This window comes from Corvus hawaiiensis, chromosome 26 (genome assembly GCF_020740725.1).
Source record: "Corvus hawaiiensis isolate bCorHaw1 chromosome 26, bCorHaw1.pri.cur, whole genome shotgun sequence".
NCBI classification, from domain to species: Eukaryota; Metazoa; Chordata; class Aves; order Passeriformes; family Corvidae; genus Corvus; species Corvus hawaiiensis.
Window position 1 is genome coordinate 9,402,754 of NC_063238.1, and position 22,993 is coordinate 9,425,746.

At 38.2% G+C, this 22,993-nt stretch overlaps 1 protein-coding gene across 2 annotated transcripts in view; it reads right to left on the reverse strand.

The window, feature by feature from the left end:
- The window catches only part of ARMC1 (armadillo repeat containing 1), a 34,302-nt gene extending 11,975 nt beyond the window's left edge, over window positions 1-22,327 (reverse strand). The window contains exons 1-3 of one of the 2 annotated variants that reach the window (XM_048286580.1): window positions 22,167-22,327; window positions 19,471-19,671; window positions 15,249-15,340 (exon numbers count right to left, since the gene is read on the reverse strand). In XM_048286580.1, the coding sequence (XP_048142537.1) occupies window positions 15,249-15,340; window positions 19,471-19,662 (284 nt within the window). In that variant the 5' untranslated portion in view covers window positions 19,663-19,671; window positions 22,167-22,327. Of the gene's footprint in view, window positions 1-15,248; window positions 15,341-19,470; window positions 19,675-22,166 lie in introns of both variants that reach the window. The other variant, XM_048286581.1, reaches the window with a different exon arrangement.
- Between the last annotated feature and the right edge of the window lie 666 nt (window positions 22,328-22,993).

A 22,993-nucleotide genomic window follows, 5' to 3' on the forward strand; every position in this document is an offset into this window, starting at 1 on the left:
ATGAGAGAAGAGAGAGACAGACCTGGGACTGTTGAGTCTAGAGAAGGCTCAGGGGGAGCTTATCAATGTATAAAAATACCTGAAGAGGGGGCAAAGAGGATAAAACCAGGCTGTTTTCAGTGGAGCCCAGTGCCAGGACCAGAGGCAATGGCCACAAACTGAAAAATCAGAAAACACTTTTCCACTGTGAAGGTGACCGAGCACTGGCAGAAGCTGTCCACACAGGTTGTAGAGTCTCCATCCTTGGAGACACTCAAATGCTGCCTGGACATGGTTCTGGGCAATGTGGTTTAGGTGTCTATGCCTGAGTAGACAGGAGCTGGATCAGATGACCTGCAGAGGTCCTTTCCAACCTCAATCACCCTGTGAGTCTGTGAACACATATTGAGAAGTCATTAAGTAAATTCAAACAGCAATATGCATGGAGCACATCCATTTTTACCTACTTGTGGATCTTTACTTTTTCAGGTTAAGAATATTTTAGAAGATAGGCTTTTACATAAGTAAAACAAAAATTTATTTAATTTTCCTGCCAACTATTTTCTTTACACATTGTTTTCCGAAGAGTTCTGCATGACAGATAACATAACTCTAATGCATCTGATAATTAGAAATACTGATTTCAGAAATTTCCTGCTTTCATATTTAGATTGACAGTTCACTGCTCAGTCCTAAATTGTTTTATCTTAAGGCATCATGAACTAAAGGCAAGACTAGATGCAAAAAGGAAGGCATTGTTCTCAAAGTCATTAGAACTCGTCAGTTGGTATTTCAGATGTTTTCACATCCATAGAATCACCCTTGAATGGCTAAGGTTGGAAGAGGACCCTGAAGACCATCTAGTTCCAATCCCCTGCCATGGGCAGCGACATCTTTAACTAGACCAGCTTGCTCAGAGCTGCATCCAGCCTGCCCTTAAACACCTTCAGGGATGGTACATCCACAGCTTCCCTAGGCAACCTGTTCCACTTTAACTTATAGCAAGATCTTATTACACACAGTCATCACAGAAAAACTATTGAGATTATTACACCTTATAATAACAATTTAGTAATTTTTAATACAAAACTTAAAAATCCAATAGTTCATTGGTTCAAACATGACATTGATTTTAGGAGAACACTGCTCCCAGTTTTCTCACTCAAAACATATAATTTCTTTATAATTCTACTTAGAGCAATAACTGTATTTGGTAAATATAGTATAAAGCCAAAGATGAGATCACACAGGCAAACTAAAGAAATATTTTCATCTCAAGTAACTTCACAACATAGATCAAAAAATCAGTGTATATAAACTCACGCAGCAGTTTACATTGTTACTCTCTTATCTGAATCCAATGTAGCTCAAGAGTACTCACTTTGTAATCTACGGACCAATCTCAGCCTTGTACCGACAGACCTTTTTTCTCCAGGGTTACCCACGAGCAAGAGAACCAGACAGACAGAGAGACCATTCCCAACTTCTAGGTTTAGAATCGGGCATCACTTACAACTCAAGGCTGACCTGTGGGGCTGTCCTGTGCAGGGCCAGAGCTGGACCCAATGGTCCTTCTGGATCCCTTCCAACTCAGGATATTTTACAATTCTCAGGATACATGGAGAAGAGCTACAGCTCATTTCTCTAAACTGAGAAACCTCTGTGAAAAGAGGGCAACCTAGACTCCATGATAGAACTCACGCCCCAGAACTCTGTCAAGATCTAAGCAAGGAAAACGATACATGAGAATGGTATATTTGCAGTACATCGCTTACATAACACCACTTTCACGCAGGGAGTGTCTGCACCATATATATTTTCAGTTGGCCTGGCCTCATAAGTAAGCATAAGGGCATGACATATAGCCTTACAAATCATGGACATAGGCTGTGGTACAGCCAAACAGAAAAGGTGGATGTGCACTGTATGGTTCATCACTGTGCCCTTGCTCACTAATACTTGGGAAACCAACACAAAGAAAAGAGCAGGTCTGTAAAAGCAAAATAAAAAAGTAGCTAACAGTGGTGAAGGAAAGATAAACTCTTAACACAAAACTAAGGAAACAGATCTTGACGTTTTAAAGTTAGCTCAGGTAAAATTTCCTGTATTGACATCTCAAGGATTTTACATAGAAATGGAAAGTAGTACCTTAAAGCACAGATCTTTAAAAAGAATCCACTACACAATTCAAGTCTAACAAATATGAAGAGTTTGAAGAAGAAAAATGTCTTCATTATCCAAGTTAAGGCTCCAATATTTGGCAAGACCTCGGCTGAATGCCATCCTAAATAACCTACTCATAAATTAAACGTAAAAACAATTCTCTGACCTAACTTACAGAAGAATCCTAAATCAGTGAACATAATTAAGGACTGAATGCATAATTTTTCCTTCAAAATACTAGTTTGAGATACTCCATTTACAGAGTGACGCAAGCACCTTTCCAAAATGTTAGAGAATATCTGCTTCTATGTGATGATAGGTTTTTTCATTTGATCCCAATCCTCTTCATACATGCAAGTACTGTCCCTATAAGGCAGAGATAATATTTTTCCCTAGGACCCTAAGTAGTGATATTTTCAACCAACATTTTATTTCCGTAGTAAACTTCATTCACTGCAATGAACATAGTAGCCCATATGACACAAAAAGCACAAGTAAGAATTCATTTCAATCCATGGAATTCTATCATTCTATTCTACCATTGTTGGCCAAGTGCATGCATATCAGAATGTTTAAAGTATATACACGGTAGAGATTTATCATTTAGTTATGGGTACCAAATGGCTAATCAACATATACTCAGATCACTATGCATTAAGACCACTGATGTATTTGTTTCCAGGTAAACAATTTCTTTTGGAATCCATTCTTCCTATACTTAAAGACAGAAATTGTCTCCAGCAACTAAAGGGAGCAGTAAGCTGCAAAGAGTTCTGCAATAGGGAGGGTGCAAAATCACTAATCCTTGATTTTGGAAGTGAGACACAGTGATTGACATGGTTTTGATGAAAACTTTGAGCATGAATGACAAGCCTAAAGAAAGAGCACGGTATTAGAGAAAAAGCAATCTGTTTCAAGACAGTTATCTGATCTAGCTGCTTTTCTGCCTGTTCTGCTCCAGTGCCAGGGCAAGATTCTTTCTTATCTCCAAGAATGCTGCTCTTTCTTGTAAGCTTTTAGTGCATCCTGTGATACAGTGGGCTCACTCACAAGCATGTGACTGCTCTCCTGACTCGTTCCAGGCAACAGGCATGTTATTTGAAAACAACTTGAAGAACAGCATTACTTCAGTGCACACCTTCTCAGAGTCCCAGTATGTTGCTATTACCATGCAACACCTCAGTTCCCTCCAGACCCAAAACACAGCAAAGACCAGACAATATTATAGAGCAGCTGACAAAATGATTACCACCTGCCTTCTGAAAAGAAAAAAGTTAAAATCCTGAAGAATACAGACTGCAGGATCCTTATGTTGGTCAATAACAATACATTAAGCATAGTAACATTAACAAGAAAAACAATTTGTAGGTGTAGAACAGGAAAAACAAGAGAGCCTGTAGGACTGGGCAAGCCTTAAGTGACAAAAGACGCAGCAGCACTATGGATCTCCAAACCCCAAAACCAAGCAGGTGGACTGCTCAATGAACCTGTGCACAGCCTGAGTACAGTTGTGTTATGTGACTACATTCCAGTGGTATCAACCATGTGCTCCAAGGCTGCTGCACCATGGAAACAAGGCAAGGTCTCACAGATTTTCCTAGAATGCTCTCCAGAACTGCAAGATGCCTGCCACTTGGCAAGCCTTCCAGACTCTACTCATGCAACTAGCTGTGAAATTTGACCAGGAGACACTAAACTAAATAGCTTGCAATGAACGAGGAAACCTGATGTCTTAACGTTTATTTTGTACTTAACAAGACATACCCCCCTGAAATTAGGAGTGAGGATTGGATTTCCCAATGTGACTTCCAGCTCAATTTACATCATATACCTACTGACCTTGAAATTGTACAGATACCCCACATAAATGCTGGGATGTTCTGAAGACTGTTGAAAACAAACAAAAAAGCTTAAATATTAAATGAGTTGTAAATAAGAGTAAAATCACAGTACAATCCCATTAACTGCTGTAAAATAGCGACTGTGATAAAATTTAAACATTTAGCAAATTGATTAATTACCTGTACTTAGAACACTTTCCTGACTCATTCTATTGTCCTCTGATCACAAGAAGAGAATGAACTTTCAAGAATGGGATAACAGAGTTGAACATATGCCATATGCTTAACCCAGCTATTCATCCAATTTTGTTTAACTCATGCTATTTATCCACTAAATGGAAAATCAACTTTTGATCTCCCACAGCTTGGTATCTACCATATGGACATACTCTACATTTAAAAAAAAAAAAAAAGCAAAGCAGGGCCTGTTAACTCAACTAAACTCAAAAGGCTCCATAGTAGCATTTTCTAGACAAGAGTCCACCTAACAGACAAACTCCATGTTGAATTTCACAGTTGCTAATTCCAACATCTTGCCTGCTTATGAACAGTAATAATTTCATGGATGGCAGAAATCATGTTTATTATATGCTTTCAACAAATTCCATCAGGGTTAAAAAAAAAAAAAATCTTAAGGGAAACAACTGTCTCTGGTCCTTTACAATGAAAGATATAAAATGTTGGCATTAAAAAGCCAATTCTTGATGCTATAGTGATGCAATGATGCTATAGTGATGCAATGATGCTATAGTGACCAGGTAGAAGTATTGGTAGTGCTGAAATCAGGCTCAGCACAGAATCATTTTAGAAACATCTTGAAGGAAGCCTAATACCACTTTCTTGTGTTATCAGCATGCTAACAGCACTAAATATATAATATAATAATAGATTATTATAGTCTATAATTACCTGGAAAATCCATTTATATCTTAAAAATCCCATCATTTATTTTAGTTTTTAAAAGGAAATTCCCTGAAATTTACCGGAGAAAGTTAAAAAAAAAGAAAAAAAAAACAAGGGTTGGAAAGCTTACAGATACAGGCTTCCCTAAACAAAGCCTGCATGAATAATAAGAATTAAACTACAGCAGCAATCTGTCCCAGAGAAAAAAAATGCAGATTTAATCTATGTAGGCATATCTGTGTCTAAGCTTTGTATTTGATTAATTTGCTAATATAGTTAATTCAGCAGAGACTCAAAGGAGGTAACTATTGAAACATCTTGTTTTCCTACTCTTAAACTACTTACTTATTAGCAAAGATCTATTTTTTTTTTAAGCAAGCTAGTATTAGCAGCTTCACTTCTAGACAAAGGGACTGCAGTCCCCATGTAAAACAGGCTGAAGCATACAACAAGGTTTTAAAAAAATGTTGTGGGAATTTGATGATGTACTGTATAAATACAGCATGTGCTAACAATTTTAATTTGTTTCAAGTTATTAGATAGGACTTTCTGCTATAAAATACCATAGAACTCCTGCCGAAAGGTACTGCAAAACAACAAAGTATCAAAACATATTCCTGGATAGAAATACATGTAATTGAGAATAACATGCTTTTACATTAATTGTTCCAGAATAAAATTCACTGTCTTCTGAAATAACAGCTGAATCTAGAAACTACTAATGAAAGCTGTTTCATCATTAGTATCTTTACAGGCATTTCCCTTTGTAGCATTTATTGCCTGTAATACCCATGTGAAACTATGTAAGTTCTAATCACACACCAGCACCGTACCACATTTATTGATCAAGCAGCACTAAAAAAAAAAAAGAGTAATGAAAGGGTAATCCACTTATGGTTTATTAGAAAAATAATCTGCAATTTTTTGGGGATGCTTACTGTGAAGGTCAAAAACCAGGGACAAATACCACCTGTGGACAAGGTCACTGTAAACCAAGTGTAGGTATTTGACACTGGCAGGGGAAGATGAGAAATCTCACAGTGTTAAGTATGTATCAACTTCCTTTTCATAAGTAAATGACTCCAGCCTACAATATTGTCAATCCACACCTGCACTAGTATGCAATACTTCATCACAGTTTGTTACTTTGATTTCAAAGCATCTTAAGCCTTCTTAGCTCTTAATTTTAGTACGCACCAGTAAAAGCCAGCATATTGAAGAACCTACCTCAGCACTTTTTCTTGTAAACTCAATAGTAACCAGAGAAGGTCACTGTATTCCTGAAATGCTTTCAACACCAGCGATGACAAGGTTTATCGAGCATTAAAGGCATCCTGTGTTGCCATTACTAATGCTGACTCTCTGCCAATCCACTTAAATCTCTACCTTTCCACGTAGGTACAGAACTGCACCACAAAAAGAAAAGAAGTTGCCTTTTGGCACACCATGTCACGCAGATCTTGAGGCACTAAGTTCAGCATTATAGTATTTGTTTCCTATCCTACAGTCTGCAGTTATTTAAATACCAACTCAGATTCTATTATTTTTTAATGTATCATAACATTGTCTCTCACTCTGTAAACCACTTCATATTTTTTATAATCAACATTTCTCAGAGTTCCCTATTTGTTTTAATATAAAGTCTGCAAAAAAATAGGAAGTAAAAACATCTTAAGCTTAAATGACATTCTAAAATATTTAACTCCCTGTTTCAGCCATTTTCTAAATAAAGAAGAAACTGGCTAAGACATTGAGTACAAAAGGCTTTTAAACAGATGTGGTTTTATTAAAGTTACTTTATACTTTATAACCTTCTCTCAATATTTCAAAGTTCTCTGCTTTTTTAGTTCTGCAATACCCATCACAGTATTTCTTGCCTACAGTGAAAAGCAACTAGCTCATTTTTAACTTCCCAACTGATTTTTTCCCCATTTCAACAGAAAGCACTCGAAGCAATTATGACTGTGGCCCTCCCTCTGTCAGAAAAACATCAGAATAATGCCTGTTTACTCAGTAACAGGTACTAAAAATTCTTTTCCAGGTTTAGGAACCTATGATTTGGTAATTGTACATAAATCACCACTGTAGAACTTACGCACCTCAGCGGATAGGTAACTACTTTCATTGCTTGAAATTAGTATTATCATATTCTTAAGCCAGTAATTGTAAACCAGCCAAAGGCTATGATTTTGAAGAACTTGCAGGTACTCCTTAAATCTTACACTACATAAAAACAGTGCATTAATAACGACTTACTTTGTTACTTCACTATTTGTCAATTAGTTAACATGAAATTCTCAAAATGCCAACAAAATGAAACATTTATATCAAAGAAAAGAGGCAAAAGAAACTGTTGAAATGCAAGCACTGTCGTGTCAGAGAAGGTTTTGCATTAACTGCAAGTGCTGCACAGAAACCAATAACAAAAGTTCTACTGTTTCATGGAGTGTGTGAATGCTCTGACGTAGCACAGTAAAAGCTGGTCTATTGAACCACTATGTACTGAACTGGGACTCTGAAAAGTCAATGGAAGCACAGTACCCGGATTAAACTGAGACAGACATCAAGCAATGTAAAGCTGCACAACCAACAGTCCTGACAGAAATGCCAGACACCAAGTGGAACATTGTGAGGTAAAAGCAGTAGCTTAGAGAACAAAGAGCAAAACTAAACTGTATTTCTGACTGCAGTCAAAAATATTGTAGGAGGAATTACACACACGACAGAATGAAAAAAATACTAGCACAATAGCACAAACACAGAAAATCCAAAACCAGAGATTAACAAACACCTAAACTGTTGAGTATAGAAACAGTACTGATCATATAGAACTCACTAAGCAAGTTACATGCAAGTAGAAATAATGACTGTGTAATGTCTCTTGGACTAGAGAGGTCCTGAGATAAACAAAAACCCCCAAAAAACCCCACTAGCATCAAAAAGTCCCTGTTGTAGGGCACAGAGCAGACCCTTCCATTGGATCATGCTTTTGTATTTTTTTGCGATCAATTTTACACACACAAACAGTGAGCTTAACCTAAATTGTACCTCTCATAACAAACCTTTAGAACAGTATTTACATGACTGCTAATTTCTATTACCCAAAATATAAACTCACAGTAGTACTTCAACATGTAAATTACTAGTTACATTTGAATTGCCAATGATCCAGTCTTTGACTAGTATTACAAATGACATCCATCTTTCCAAGACTTCAAACCTTATTTCCTTACCTCACAGCAGCCATAAGATTCTCCCAGAATGCCTATTACATCATGACTAAAGTCTAGGTTAACAGCAATATTATAACACTAGGATTTTAACTAATGCTTTTTGTGTTTTATTTGTTATCATTTGTCCCTGTGCCTGCACCTCTGTGTTGACATCATAACTTCCTATATATGGTTACTAACACTGAAATACACTAGAGGAACCAAAGACTGCTGAACCAAAGTCTGAACTTCTGTTGGTTTGCCATGATCCATAAAGAAAAAGAGAAGGAACTTGTACTGAGAACATGCCTAACTAACTGAGGTAGCTCACTACATTAAACCCTCTCCCCCAGATAACCTCCTTCAAGTACCAGAAAGCCTTTGACAGACAAAAGGAGCTTTCAGTTATTTAGAATAAATAATGTGGTGTATTTAAAGAGGACATACAGGTGTCTCCTACATTTCGTAATATTTCATTGTTTTGTTTGGGGGGAAGGGGGCAGAGGAGGCTTTCTCAAAAATAACTTCAAGAAACAATCTATTTCCAATACCTGTAACATTTAGAAAATATACAATAAAAACATTCTTTGAAGAAACTCGGGGTATCTAGGAGAGAGGGACATATTAAGCTACTTTGCTTAACAATGCTGAATAGAACAGCCTGCAGGCGTCTCCCTGCTGTGACCTTCTATTATTAACAAGCACACTGCTTCAGCAATAAATACACTGGATCCCCACAGCCCACAGATACACCAGCAACCAAGGGTGTCATTTTCTCAGGAAAAATAACAGGAAAGCAAAGGCCGGGAAAGTTAACATGGAACAGACAGATATGTTTGTACTACTCTTCCTCCAGGTGATACACTACAATTTGGAAATAATACCTAAAACCAAAGTTTTTGAAACCTACTGCTCACATGAAAATCTAAGACCTAGGATAATCATATTTTTCTCCAAAAACACTTCTCAGTGCAGAATCATAAGTACTGTAGAGTTCAAAAACAATCATGCAACAGAATCATGCTTCCCATTACCCAATCTCAACTGTTTCTCAATTCTGACGTGTTAAAAAACCATGCCAGGATTACAAAAGCAGCATTACTAAGTGATTCAGGTAGAGAAAAATAAAATCTCTATAGTCTATAAAAAGCTGTTTCCTTCTCCTTTGCAGATCAGAATTTAAGTATTGCAATTAATAATATAAATGCATTAAATGTAAGATGTTTACAGAGTGTTTTAGATGTAATTTCTCACAAAGTATTATCTTGAAGCTAGTTATATGGCAACATGCCTTTAATCATCAGATATCCCTTGAAATATATAGCTTGCCTTCTTGCTAATTAATATATGGCCTTTGCCCTGTCTTTCCCCAACCATTCATCCTCTCACAAAGAAGAAAAAATAGTATGCCACACAACAAAAAAAAAGATAAAACTATTGTGATGCTATATCCTTATTTTAATTTCAACAAATACTATCTGAAATACTTGGCTTTTGCCTTTTTTTTTTTTTTGTCAGACATCATAAATTTAAACTTTGCTGGTTTCGACAAATAATTAAATATTCAAAAAGTGCAGGTAATTAAGACTACCAAAAATTAGAATTGAGTAAGAAGTCAGCAATTATAGACTGCATGTATTTTACCAGATCTGCAATGGACTCTAATTAAACACATATTAATTGCCCTAATCTTCTTAGGCAAGTAATAAATTGGAAGAGCTGATTAATGCACTGGATTTAGTTCAGCTTGTTAAATCTGACAACCTGGCAAAGGAAGGCTATCTTGAAAAGCTCTTTTAGCTAAGTAATTGGAATTTTACTCTCAGTAATTTGCCGTTCCATAATAAGAGCTATTTAGTATATTGACTCTTCATCAGTGTTTTTTTTAAATACATACTAGTTACATTGAAACAGTACCATTATGCTGCTCATAAAGATTATGAAAAATTATGAACTTTGACCTTTATTGTCCATCAAAAGACACTTTCACTCTGAACACAAATTAGTGTATTTCCTTGTAGGCAATAAATCCTAATTAATTTTAATTCTAGAAGCTGCTAATAAGATTTTAGAAAGTCCATATGGACCCATTAAGTTCTCTATACAATTCATAAAGCCAGCAACTAAACCAGTTTTTTCTGCTGATGACTCCTGGAATACAACGAAACACCAGTATCCAAAGAGCTTCAATCTCTCCTCTCTTTTTTACCTATTTATGCAAACACTTCTCCACATACACATGACAAGGGAGTGTAACATCTTTGTAGTATCAGCCATTAAAAAAACCAGAGAAGTTTAGAAACCTGCAGGTAGAGATTTTAAAGGTCTGATATCTCTCCAGCATAGTTGGTTACTCCTAGCTTATAACATGGAAAAATGCATCAAGTTTTGCTTAAAAATAAGTAGATGTAGATGAACATAAGAAAAAAAAAAATCTTCCTTGCTAAAGAAAAAAGCAGCAAGTAAAGAACAGGGAACCAGAAATTTTTATACTTGAAAAATGTTTTGAAGTATTTCATGAAAGTTGAAACAGCTTTTCATATGTCCTAGAAAATGTGAAGGTATATAAAGCCTTTCACATGAAGAAGCTTAGAAAGTCATGTGTTCCAAATCAAGTTCAGTCAGAAAAAAAAAAATCCTAAATATAAAAACATCTCACTGCCTTCCAATTTTTATTCCGTACTCCTCAGAACTGACATTCCATACTTCTCCCAAGAACCTCTAACTTCCAGGATCTACATTTAAAATTTGTTACTCTTCTGTTAGCAAAAATCTAGTGTTCATACACCTTGAAAATCAGTCACAGTGAACCTGAAATCTATCCTTTATTCCTTAAGTGTAGTATCAACTAAGGAGTCAGCCAGACATCAGTTTTGAGCAGCAACATGATTTTCGTAACTGAGCTTTGACACTTACAATAAGCAAAATACCAAAAAGTTAATCAGATAATACTAGAGTACCAATAAGCCATGGAAGGAGACATGAAAGTACCTCAAAGAACTGTCAAACTCAGATGTCTCAAATATTTCCTACAGGATACAGTGCAATTTACTGCTTATCATTGAGGTCCCTAGCACAGGAGAAATTCTTTACTGTGAGGGTGGTGAGGCACTGGAGCAGGTTGCCTATAGAAGCTGCGGATGCCCCATCCCTTGAAGTGCTCTGAGCAACCTGGTCTAGTGGAAGGTGTCCCTGCCCAGAGTAGTGGGGCTGGAAGTAGATGCTCTGTAAGGTCCCTACCAACCCAGACCATTCTATGATTCTATGATTGGATAAACAGGTGGCACTCAATTTCAACTCTCATCCTCAGTAGTCTTCATGAAGGAAACAGTACTTTACCATCATGATACTGAGTTTTAGTAAGTGGTATATTCTTTTTCCATTGGTTGTGTATTACTTGCAACAAAAGGGTTGGGGCTTGTGCCTGAGGCTCCCGTGTACTACTACAAGAAAGTCCTCAGTAGAAAACCAATTCCAACTACTTTCCAGTTGATGGCATTAACCATTTAAAGATGTGTTACACTTGTTAGCTGCACATATGTTATGAGAAGAAATTCCATATGTGAACTTGAGGTGTCTAACAGAGAGACCTCCAAGGCTTATAAAAATACACATGATGAGAAAAGCCCTCAAATTTCAGGATTTGCATAACTGAAAGCAAAAGAGAAATGGAATTCTAAAAAACCTCAACTTCCTAGCACAGTATCAGTTCAGCACTGCTGAACATAAACTTACATTTGAAATATGACAAATATCCAGTTTGTGATTTGCCTGTGCTCCATTCATTGCTTCAGAAGACATACCGCAGCTTTATCAGGGGCAGAATATCATTTGTTACAAATCAGTACTGAACAGGGAAAGCCACTCAATGTTACTTAGTTAAGTAAGAAAATGAAGTGGACAATGAGAGTTGAAAAATTCTTGGTGAAAAAGAACTACTCAGATGACAGGATGTGCCTCATCTGTCAGGAGCAAAAAGCCAGTGACTACAACTTCTGGTCCAGAAGGTGCTGGGTTCTGTCTCGCTTGAAAGAAAGAAACAGTAACTGGAAAAGCAGAATTCTGACAGAAGTTCCTATCTTTTTTGTATGATTTGTTCGCATTTTTGTAACACATTACCAAAAACAAAATTAATCCCAAATTAAATTCTGAAAATAATAAAAAAGTATTTTAGGTAGAGCAATGAGCTAAATACACAGATTCTGGAAAGTACACAGGAACAGAGAGCATGAAGTCATTTAGACCAAAGCATCTATAAACATTTTGTTTCAGTTCAACAGACTACAATATCTTCTGGTAAACCGAAATCAATTAAAAGCTAGAATCTGCATTTTGTAAAGCAAATCAAAGACACTAGGAGACCTTGTTTCCTGCCCTACAGACTTTCTAACAAAAAAACCCACAGTCCAAAACCATTGGGTTTTGTGATTAAAAAAAAGTCTACACTTATCTTCTCAGCACTTTTCTACCATCTTTCTCCATATTTATGCAGGCAGTACAAAACTTAACTTCAGCATTTCCTGTCAACATTAAAACCTAAAATCCTGACAAGCACATGACAAAGTCTTGTGGTTGAAGATGCTATGTATTTAAATTTTCATGATATCACACTTTCCAAATGTTACAAGCATACAAATCAAACGTATGTTCTTATTGTTGCCAAAGAGCTTTCTAGAAAAAGAAAAAAAAGAAACACCTACAAGATTTCCAGTTTTCATTGACTTATCTCTCATTTTCTGCACATATCTGAACTTCACTCTTTTGGCCCTTGAAATTGAAACCTACAAAAAAACCTTGTTGAAGAGATTTTCATAAAATTCTTTAATGTTTCCCAAGTAATATTTGCAAGCTACAGAGACTGATAACGAACTACCAGTCCCCTCTCAGCAACTTCTTCAGGATCTCTCTGCACTCTAAATAGACATGTTATCTATACTAAAAGTGAGTTCTTTTGAAATACATGCTTCTGTAATTACCTAAGTGTTTCAGGTCTTACTGTTATTATAAAAGCAGCAAGCAAAGACTTCTGTATATTTCACTTAATTATGCCTGTCCTTAGAAAAGGTGAACATTTTAAAACTTAATTCCATTTTTCTCCCCCTACATCACATTAGAACACCTATCATTTTAAAGGTTGTAATTATTTCATTATTTTTTAAAAATTGACACCTCTTCTGAATTTTAGTAATTTCATTCCTTTTTCTTTTTAAGACATGTTTTAAATCCTTGTGTTTTGCGTAACTGGTGAACCACAAGATGATATTCAGGCATAGTGCTGAATTCCATGCCAATACATAATCATCTTTAGCTTCAGCACAGTTAATGAAGTACTTAAAGGTAAACAGTAGTAATATTTCCTAGATCACACAGAACTTGAGCACAGACCATAATTTCCCCTCCTTCAGGTTCAGATGTACAGGCAAGTAGTGTCAGACAGAGGGAAATACAACAATCCTGTAATATCCAATAATAATCCTGATCATGGGCTGCATCAAAAGGAGCAAAGCCAGCAGGTCAAAGGAGGTGACTCTCCCCCTCTACTCTGCTCTTGTGAGACCCCACCTGAACTGCTGAGCACAGTTCCAGTGCCCCCAACACAAGAAGAACACAGAAATGTTGGTGCAAGTCCAGAGGAGGGCCACAAAGTTGGTAAAAGGACTGGAGCACCTCCCTTACACAGACAGGCTGAGGGAGTTGGGGCTGTTCAGCCTGGAGAAGAGAAGGTTGCATGGAGGCCTCAATGCAAACCCTTCGGTATCTGAAGGGGCCCACAGGGAAGCCAGAGAGGGACCCTTCATCAGGAGCTGTAGCGATAGGACAAGGAGCAGTGGGTTCAAATTGAAAGAGGTTAGATATTAGGGAGAAATTCTTTATGTGAGGGGGGTTAGGCACAGGAACAGGTTGCCCAGGGAGGTCATGGGTGCCCCAATCCTGGGAGTGTTCAAAGTCAGGCTGGATAAGGCCTTGAGCCACCTGGTCTAGTGGGTAGGGACTAGATGATCCTTAAGCTCCATTCCAACCCCTAAATATTCCATGATGATAAGACACACTGCCAGGAACTGGCAGGGCTGTGGGATGAAGGAACTAGCAAAGTCTGGCCTTGGGTTTTTTCTAAAAGAAACTTGTAAATCTACAGCACAAGTGACAGAGGTTCAACTAACATACTAAAAAATTCAAAACCTTTCTACTTGAATATTTAATACACAATTTCACTTGTGTTTTACCCTTTTCTAAATATTTGTTTTAAACATTCATCTGAGACATCTCAATGCAACAACATGACTTTTCTCCTCCCCCATGGAACAGCTCCTCACATCTGCAAAGTCCAGAGCTCCAACAGAGCACTAACAAACTGTGTGTAAAATAATCACCTTCAGACAGTTTGATGGCAAGTTAATTTTTGCTACGACAGACTAATCTTTGAAGGAGGCTGTTTGGTTTTTTTTTTTTAACAGTGATTCACCTTAGTTCATCCCATCAATTTCTATTGATTAAGTGCACATGTGCATCATCTCCAGTGTGCATGTACACAGACATCTTCCAGTATTCAAGACTCAACAGTTAGAAATCCTGACAAAATCCAACAACCACAAATTTTAAGAGAGGTAGCCCATTTGACACATTGTACAAAGATATCAGAGACCACTACAAACCTCATTAATTTCTACTCCATCTGCAAGATGTTTTCGCAACACAGAACTACAGATACTTCTAAAACTACATTGAAACAAATTCCCCACCCAAAGGTGGGATTCAAAGAATAAATGTAGCAGATGCCGAGCAATTTCTTTAAATGCACTACTGCAAGGCAACCTGACACAATGATGAGAACGATTGTAAGAGAACCTAAAGGAAAGGAACAAAATTAGTTATCTTGTAACAAGGCAAAGTAAAGTTGTTGTTTGGCAAATGACCTACAAATTAATATTTCTTGCAGGCCTTAATATTTCTTGTAGGCTTTAATATTTCTTGTAGGCTACGGTCTGACTACTTTGAAATAGTATAAAATAAAAATCATTAATTGCTTGCAGCCACATGATTGCAACAAGGAAATATTAGAAACTCAGCATACAAATTCAGTCAAAATTTTACTTTGTATCACAATGATATGTTTACACTGTTTGGATCCAACAGCCCATTGTAAACTTACTTTTGTATTACATTCTGTAAGCTGAGCATCATACCCAATTCACTTTTCATCTTTTCTCTGTTGACACGGCACTCAGCCAAATATCGGAGAGCCTAAAAGAAAGAGAACCACAGCAGATCAGCAATACATCCAGTACGTTATCATTCATTTCTGCCAGTGCACATCTGCAAAACAGTCACAGAGGCAGTTCTAGTAGGAAGAGAAAGAATTATCACCTACTATGAACATCAAAAAATTATTTTATTCTTACAAATACACAGAAAGCACAGAATATCTAAGCTATGAGAAAAGGTTGAGAGACTGGGTTTGCTTTTACCAGCTGAGAGCCTAAGGGACAATCTAACAGCTGTCGACAGCTATGCAAGAAGCCTTTACAAAGATGGTAAAGCCCAACTTTCCTCTACAGCAGCAGACAAAGGGGAGCAGCCACAAACTGTAGCTTGTGTTCAAATCAGGTATTACAAAAAGCTTTTTTCCTCTGAAGGTAGTACAACACTGGAACAGATGACCTAGTAGAACTGCAGAATGAATGAGACAAAGCTACAACTGACCTGACTGAGTGCTGGTGACAGTCCCAATTCAAACAGGAGACTGAAGTGAATGACTTCCAGAAGTCCCTTCCAATAAACATTTATGTGACCTGAGATCTAAAGTAATTTTTATACATGTTGCTTCCAGAATGATTTCCATCAATTCTGTGGACTTCTCCAGTACTAGAAACCTCACCACCACCAAGTTCCTACTGTCCACAGAAAGAGGTCTAGCACATATATAAGCTTTTGAAGACTAATTGCAATTTCACCATTCCACGCAGAAATAAGAATACAAGCAGCAGCAAGCTTCTTAGCTTACTGTGACCTAAATTGGGAATTTATACTTATTTGTTGCCCAAAGTTTTGTTTACTTGACTTTCAAGGTAGATTCCTTGCACAATTTTACACTGTTGACCCCAGTCAGTAACTGTATATTCATACGATCCTCCTAACATAACATTCTTCCAATCAAAATGTCAGTCCTCCTTTTCATGAGACATTTTGTTTGTGCTGAGAAAGTTTGCATAGAAGGAGACTCCAAAGGTGTTCTACTGATGTAAGTACAAGAACTGCACTTGAAAAATCCTGCAACACACAAATGCAATGATTTATAAAATGGGGTTTGTGACACAAGGTTTAGTATAGTCATGTAGTAGTTACACTGCTCCGTAACTGCTTTAAAAATAACATGCTCCTTAATCCCTTCAGAAATAGAGGACTAATCTTCGGGGTTTGTTTTTTCCAAGTCATCTTCAGCACATTTTAGGTAAAATTAACAAGACTGTTTTATTGCCTTTCAAGAAACTCTGGCTGCTGTCTGGCATGATAAGAACTTTAGATGTGATTTTTGTTATTTCCTGATGTGGGCCAGTATCAACAGTTGCAGCTTATAAATGTTCTAAATCCATTTATTATCTGACTTTTCAACAATGAGGAAATACCTGAATGATAGCTCTCAACTAACCTGCATGCTACGAAATGTATCCTTGCCGGTGTAACAAGTTTCTCATTTTTATTACTCTCTGTTCTGGCAATTTAGTAAGGGTGCAACTCAGCTGGATAAAGAAAAACCTATTCTCTTAACAGCTAATTTTTTGAATCACAACTCAGGCAGTCTCCATCTGTTACATACTCTTACCACACAAATGAAACTTTCACCAAAATAAGACTAAAGTCATGAGATCAACTTAACTGACTCAACTTTTCAACACCAGGAAGTTCCCATTCCTCCTGCCTCTCATGGGAGATACAAAGGTCTGAACCTTCAGTAAAGCGAGATAATTTACACCTATTAAATCCAGTATACAGAAAGCATAGGAAAGGTTATTTTTATGAACTTTGGCTCAGCTTCTGTTCAGCTAAACACTTATCTATGTTAGCTTTAAGGCTCACAAGTAAGATCATCATAATCAAGAGGACTACCTTCATACTTTAATATAAAATACACTGTTGCCAATCTTAATAAAAAGATATCTTTGATGGGTTTTATGTGAAATATTGAAGTAGTTCCTTAACGTCAGGGTTCTATTCTATAAAATTTTAGTCCAAATTCAAGAGGGGAAAAAAAAAAGTAGTATTGCCTGCATTACCTCTAATATTTAATTTAAATCATTCAAAACTTTTAGCATTTGAAGAGTATCATAAAGAATTCCTGAAATCAAGACTAGAGAAAACTAGAAATATATATAAAATATATATCACTTCTTCATCAGATACAAAAAAATGACTGAGCTGAAACTGCACATGGGGAGAAAAATACCCTCCCTGAGAAGTTCTACGACACATCAAAAAATTTAAATATGGAACTATTACGATTCATATAGATCATTACAATTTCAAATACAGGAACCACTGAGTAGTACGAGAAGAAATTTAAAGTCAGTGCAGCACACTCCTTTATTAGGTACACATTTAATGGAAGATCATTACGTTTAATGATCCCCATTCAAATGGAAGCACTTTTTGACCAACAGGATGACTACAGAAACAAAAAGACTTCTCAGAATGGAAAAATACAAAACAGGAAGTCTAAAAAGTTGTCAGCAAAGATATTTAAACCTTCAGAACCTAAGCAGTTCAAGAACTCATGAACACAAGGAGTCTGAGTAGCAGACCAGAACATGTTTTTACAGTAAACTGATCAATTTCTCATTGCAGCCACATCCTGGTCTCCTCTAAATGCTGATTCTTAATCCATTCTTAACTGTTAGGTTATCACTACACGGAACAACCCATCTGCCTCCCATCCTCACCCAAGGAGATTTCCTTTCAACACAACTTGAGTACTATCAGGGGCTGTGGAACCACACTGCAAACTGAGTTAGTCCTCATCACTCTTGACAAAGACAGTCCTTCTATGTAGAACTAATTTTTGTAACATGATGAGAGACTGATTTCTGAATCTCATGCAGGCAGTGAGAATACAAAGTCCAACATAATAAAGGAAGGAAAAAGACAGTGGGACATCCAGACAAGACCTTCTGTTAAGATCACAGCCTAAGGAAACTACACTGGGAAGAAAACCAATGCAACACACTCCCAAGAACAATAAACTCAACTCTTAAGTTCTCCCACTGAAGAAAATTATAGTCTGCCAAATGCTATGGCAAGGCTAACCTAAAAGAAAATTAGCAAGACACAGGTTTCCTGGCTTATGGGACCTCCTTCCCCTAACCCAGAAGAAATCAGTCACTAAAGTCATTTCAAGAAGTCCACCAACATCCACTATGAAAGCAACACAAATGAAAAAAAAAGAACTATGGTACAGAGAGGTCCCAGTGATATAAAGAATAATGTATAACTTTCATGTAAAAGCCAGAGCTCTTTGTTCTTTCACATTCTTTACAATTCAATAATGACATAATTGAAAAAAAAAGAGCACCACATAAATTTCAGTAACTTAAAATCTTAGAAGTCTAATTCAACTCCTGAAATTACTAAATTCTGACTTTCATTTCTCCCATTTCTAAGCAAGAAATACATTTTTTAAGTTAATACTACAATTGAGGATAAGAAATCAGGACTTCAGCATTTATGATTTAGAATGAGAAGAAATGGGCAAAAGCTGAAACAAGTTCTGTTAGATATTGATGGATTTTGGGTTGGTTGGTTCTTTTGGTTTTGAGAGGGTTTTGTTTGTTTTTAATACCACAAACACTGGAACAGCGTGCCAGAGAGGTTATGGAATCTCCATCCTTCAAGGTGCTTAAGATCAAGTGGACACAATCAACCATGAACTGTGATATGAGTGCACCTAATTTTGGGCATGGGATTGGACTACATCACCTCGGGAGGTTATTTCTAACCTAAGTTATCCTATGATTGGATTTTGTTTTTATGAGTATCAAATCACTATCCATATTTACCGAGCTCTATGACCTCATCTTAAGAAAGAGATTTAAGGGTCCTTACCTCCCTCCACACAAAAAGTGAAATAGCTATATTAGGGAAAAAATGCAAAGTAAATTAATATCTTTAAAAAATCCCCTGGAACAATGTGTCATTTTTGAAATACATGGTTTTTAAAAAAACACATGTAATGACTATCAACATATCATAAAACCAGGCATCATTTTTCACATTTTTACTTGTTTAAACAGCTTTGTTTGTAAACTGCTTCTTTAAACAACTTATTTAACAAAGTTTAAAAATGCCCTACCAACACAGAAATTTATCTCCAGAATACTTACTAGTAAAGCTGAATGAACAACTGGAGGGTTGGGATGGTCCAAAAACAGAATAAGACCTGGCAGGCATCCTTGATCCTGAACAATGGCCCGTCTGTTCAATGGATCAGCTGCTAGATCTCGGAGTTGGTTAACCACAGATAGTGCATCAGGCTCCTCACTCATAGCAGAATTCATCTTTTCTGCACCATTCATACAAAATACCTGCTGAAAAAAAATTTATTACTACTACCATCACATTTATCATCAATTAAAACATAGACAAGAAAAAGCACAAAGGCACTGATTTGTTCTAAACAAAATGATATAAAAAACCCAAGGACTAGAATTCATGGAAGGTGGATGGAATTGGTAAGGATGTGGGTCTTGAAATTTATAAACTGGAAATCTAAACTTCCTATGCAGACAACAGGTATATTTGGTTATTAGGATTTTTATTTGTTTTCTAAATGTCATTTCAGACCAGTCAATCTTCATGGGAGTATTGTGTGTTGGTTTTTTTTCATTACACTAGTGACAAATTTTTTAACAAATCCAGTTTTCCCACAAGGCACCCTAGAAGTCTATAAACATCCCTCTGTGTAAACGTGTAAAATCAAAGTATTTTCAGAGTAGCTTTGGCAATCAAAAAATTTTACAGAAAAATGAACCACAAAAGTCAACAAAATATTAACAGTGCATCAAGAACAGCAAACATTAAGCTTTTTTCTTCATCTATATATCAAACAACTAGTGTAAAGCCATACATTCAAAGGCAGAAAGGGCTTCAGAGGTTGGGTTTGAGTTGTTTTTCCTCCTTTTCACGAGTATCCCTCGATAAAAAGAGGGCAAGCAGGTCACGCCTTGCTCCAGTCGAAGTCCAAGCCACCAGATCAATTTCAAAGGAGACACGTGTCAGCTTGAGAATATCAGATTTCAGAGTTGTTTAATAATAACTACTTAACAGGCAACAAAAGCATAGGTTTGCTCAGAGGAAATGCTAAAATCTTGGTGCAAAAAAAATAGCTTCTTTGTGCCTCTGAAACTACTAAATGCTAACTGTAGTCCTGGTTGTTGCCAGTACTAACTCAGCCAAGTGATTTAAGGCACAAAAGTGGGAGTGAATACATATTGTTAATTTGTTAAATCACTCATTTTCCCCCAAATAAATTTTTTAAGTGATCACATTCTTTTAACATCATTTGCCAACATTACATAATTTTTCCTCACTGAAGGTCGGCCTCTGAGGAACATAAATTGTCAAAAACAATGAACCAGAAACATGCATTTGGATTATGATAATTTCTGACATTTTCACAGAGAAAATGCTGTTAACCTCTAAGTCAACGCTTCCTACTTCAGGAAAGAGAGTGCTAGAATGAAAAGTACAAGGCCAAAGATTATTGGCCAGACTATTTTTGTTGACTATCAGAAATCAAAAAGATATCAACTGGGAGATACAGCAGCTCAACCAATATAAGTTTGTGTTGCCAAAGGCAAAAACTCTAAACAAACCAAAAAAAACCACAAAAAACCCACAAACCTCAGCAAACAAAGCCACCAAACAAACAAACCCAAAGCAACTCTGTTGAGTGTTACTAACTATTTTCCATAGTACACAAAGGAACTTATTCAAAACTTAAAAATCAAGTCAGGTGTGGAACTGATGCTAATCAGTCTCTGACTTCCAGGTCTGTGTCCCAAGCACCGTATCATTCCTACACTCTCTCCATCCTGATCACATTTTGCCTTTTCCTTCTAATCCTCTGAAACCACCCCCCACAAAATCAAGTTGTTCTACCCTCTCCTATTCCATTAGGCCACGCTCATCTGAAAGGAGCTGCAAAAAAGATGGAGAGGGACATTTTACAAAGGCATATAGTGACAGGACATGGGGTAATACCTTTAACCTAAAAGGGGGTAGGTTTGGATTAGATATTGGAAGAAATTGCTGTAAGGGTGGTGATGCACTGGAACAGGTTGCCCAGAGAAGCTATAGATGGCCCATTCCTAGAAGTGTTCAAGGCCAGGTTGGATGGAGCTCTGAGCAACCTGGTCCAGTGGAAGGTGTCCCTGACCAGAGGAGAGGGCCTGGAACCAGATGTTCTTTAAGGCAGGCCCCTTCCAACTCAAACCATGACGTGATTCTGTGTTATCCTCAGACTCTTCTCCATCTCTCCTAAACCTCAGCTCCAGGGACCCCTGAAATCCTCACCCCTCTCCATGACCTGCAACAACGACTTCCATCAAAACTCGCGCCCCTGCCCTCCTCCCGGAGTTTTTTAATTAAAAACATAAGGTGGTCTAAAAATTTATAGTAAGTTATCTAGCATACAGGAGTCCGGCAGAGCAGCGAGACAGGTGCCTGCTCCTGTCTCCTCTTCGTAGCTTTGAGATCACAGCCTGAGCCAGGCACCGCAGCTCTAGCTCTCTGCCGCTCTCCCCCTCCGCTCTGTGCCCTCGTCGGGGCGGCCCTGGAGAGGAACCTCCACAGCCCCGCTACCAGCCCTCCCCAGGCGGCCGAGGCCTCAGCCCGGCTGGGACCAGGCCCCGGGACTCAGCTTCCAGGCCCCGTGGTCGGCGGAGACTCAGCCCCGCAGCCACCGGGCAACGCGAGCTCCGGGATGTATGTGGAAAGCAGAGGAGATCTCGGGCCGCACACGCCGCCTCTTCACGGCCCTTCCCGGCGCGGCCTGTTCCCCTCCCCGGCAGAGCCGTACCGTCGCAGAAGCCGTCCCCGGGCGGGCTAGCAGCTCAGCCCCGCGCCCCCATGTCCCGCGGGGCAGCGCGGCCTGCGGAGAGCGGCGGGGGGAGCACCAGGACGAGCGCGGCCGCACCACCCACCGGAGCCCGCTCTGACCCGGCACCGCGCAACACCGCGCAGCGCGATTGGCGCCTGCCGAGCGAGACTCTCCGCCAACCGCGGAGTGCTTTGTTCCTGGGGGGGCGCGGTACAGGCTGGGAGGTGTAGTCCGAGGGCTGTAGTCCAGAAACACACCGCCCCGCGCAGCTCCATTTGGTTTGGATTTTTTTTTTTTTTCTCCAAAGACGGTTACCGCCAGAAATTGAATTTACTGCTGAAATAAAGTGTGGCGTGTACTGTAAAACACTATAGTGTGAACCACACCTGATGCTGCATGGACAGAGAGTGCCTATCCCCTCGTTTGGAACCCGAAGTGGGTATTCCCCACTCCATGAGACACCGACAATTAAATTTGGTTTAATATAGGACCAAGGCATTTTTAAGGCTGAAAAAAACCTCTAACAGCACCAGGTTCAACATCTTGATCCTTTAGAACGGTTTGGGTCCCCATACCCTCCAAGTCACAAAGGTTTCCCGCTTCCTCCACGTCACCCTCGCACCCTATTTTGAAATGCTTGAGTAAAGTTTTCAGTGAAGTTTCTAAAGCTAAAAACACCCGCTAAGTACACCTGAAATCAATTCAGCACGAAGAAACTCTCCCCGAGTTCCCCTCTTTCCCGCAGCCCCCTCTGCCCCACAGCGATCCCGACTTCCCACCCGGCTCCCGCAGCAGTCCTGGCCGTC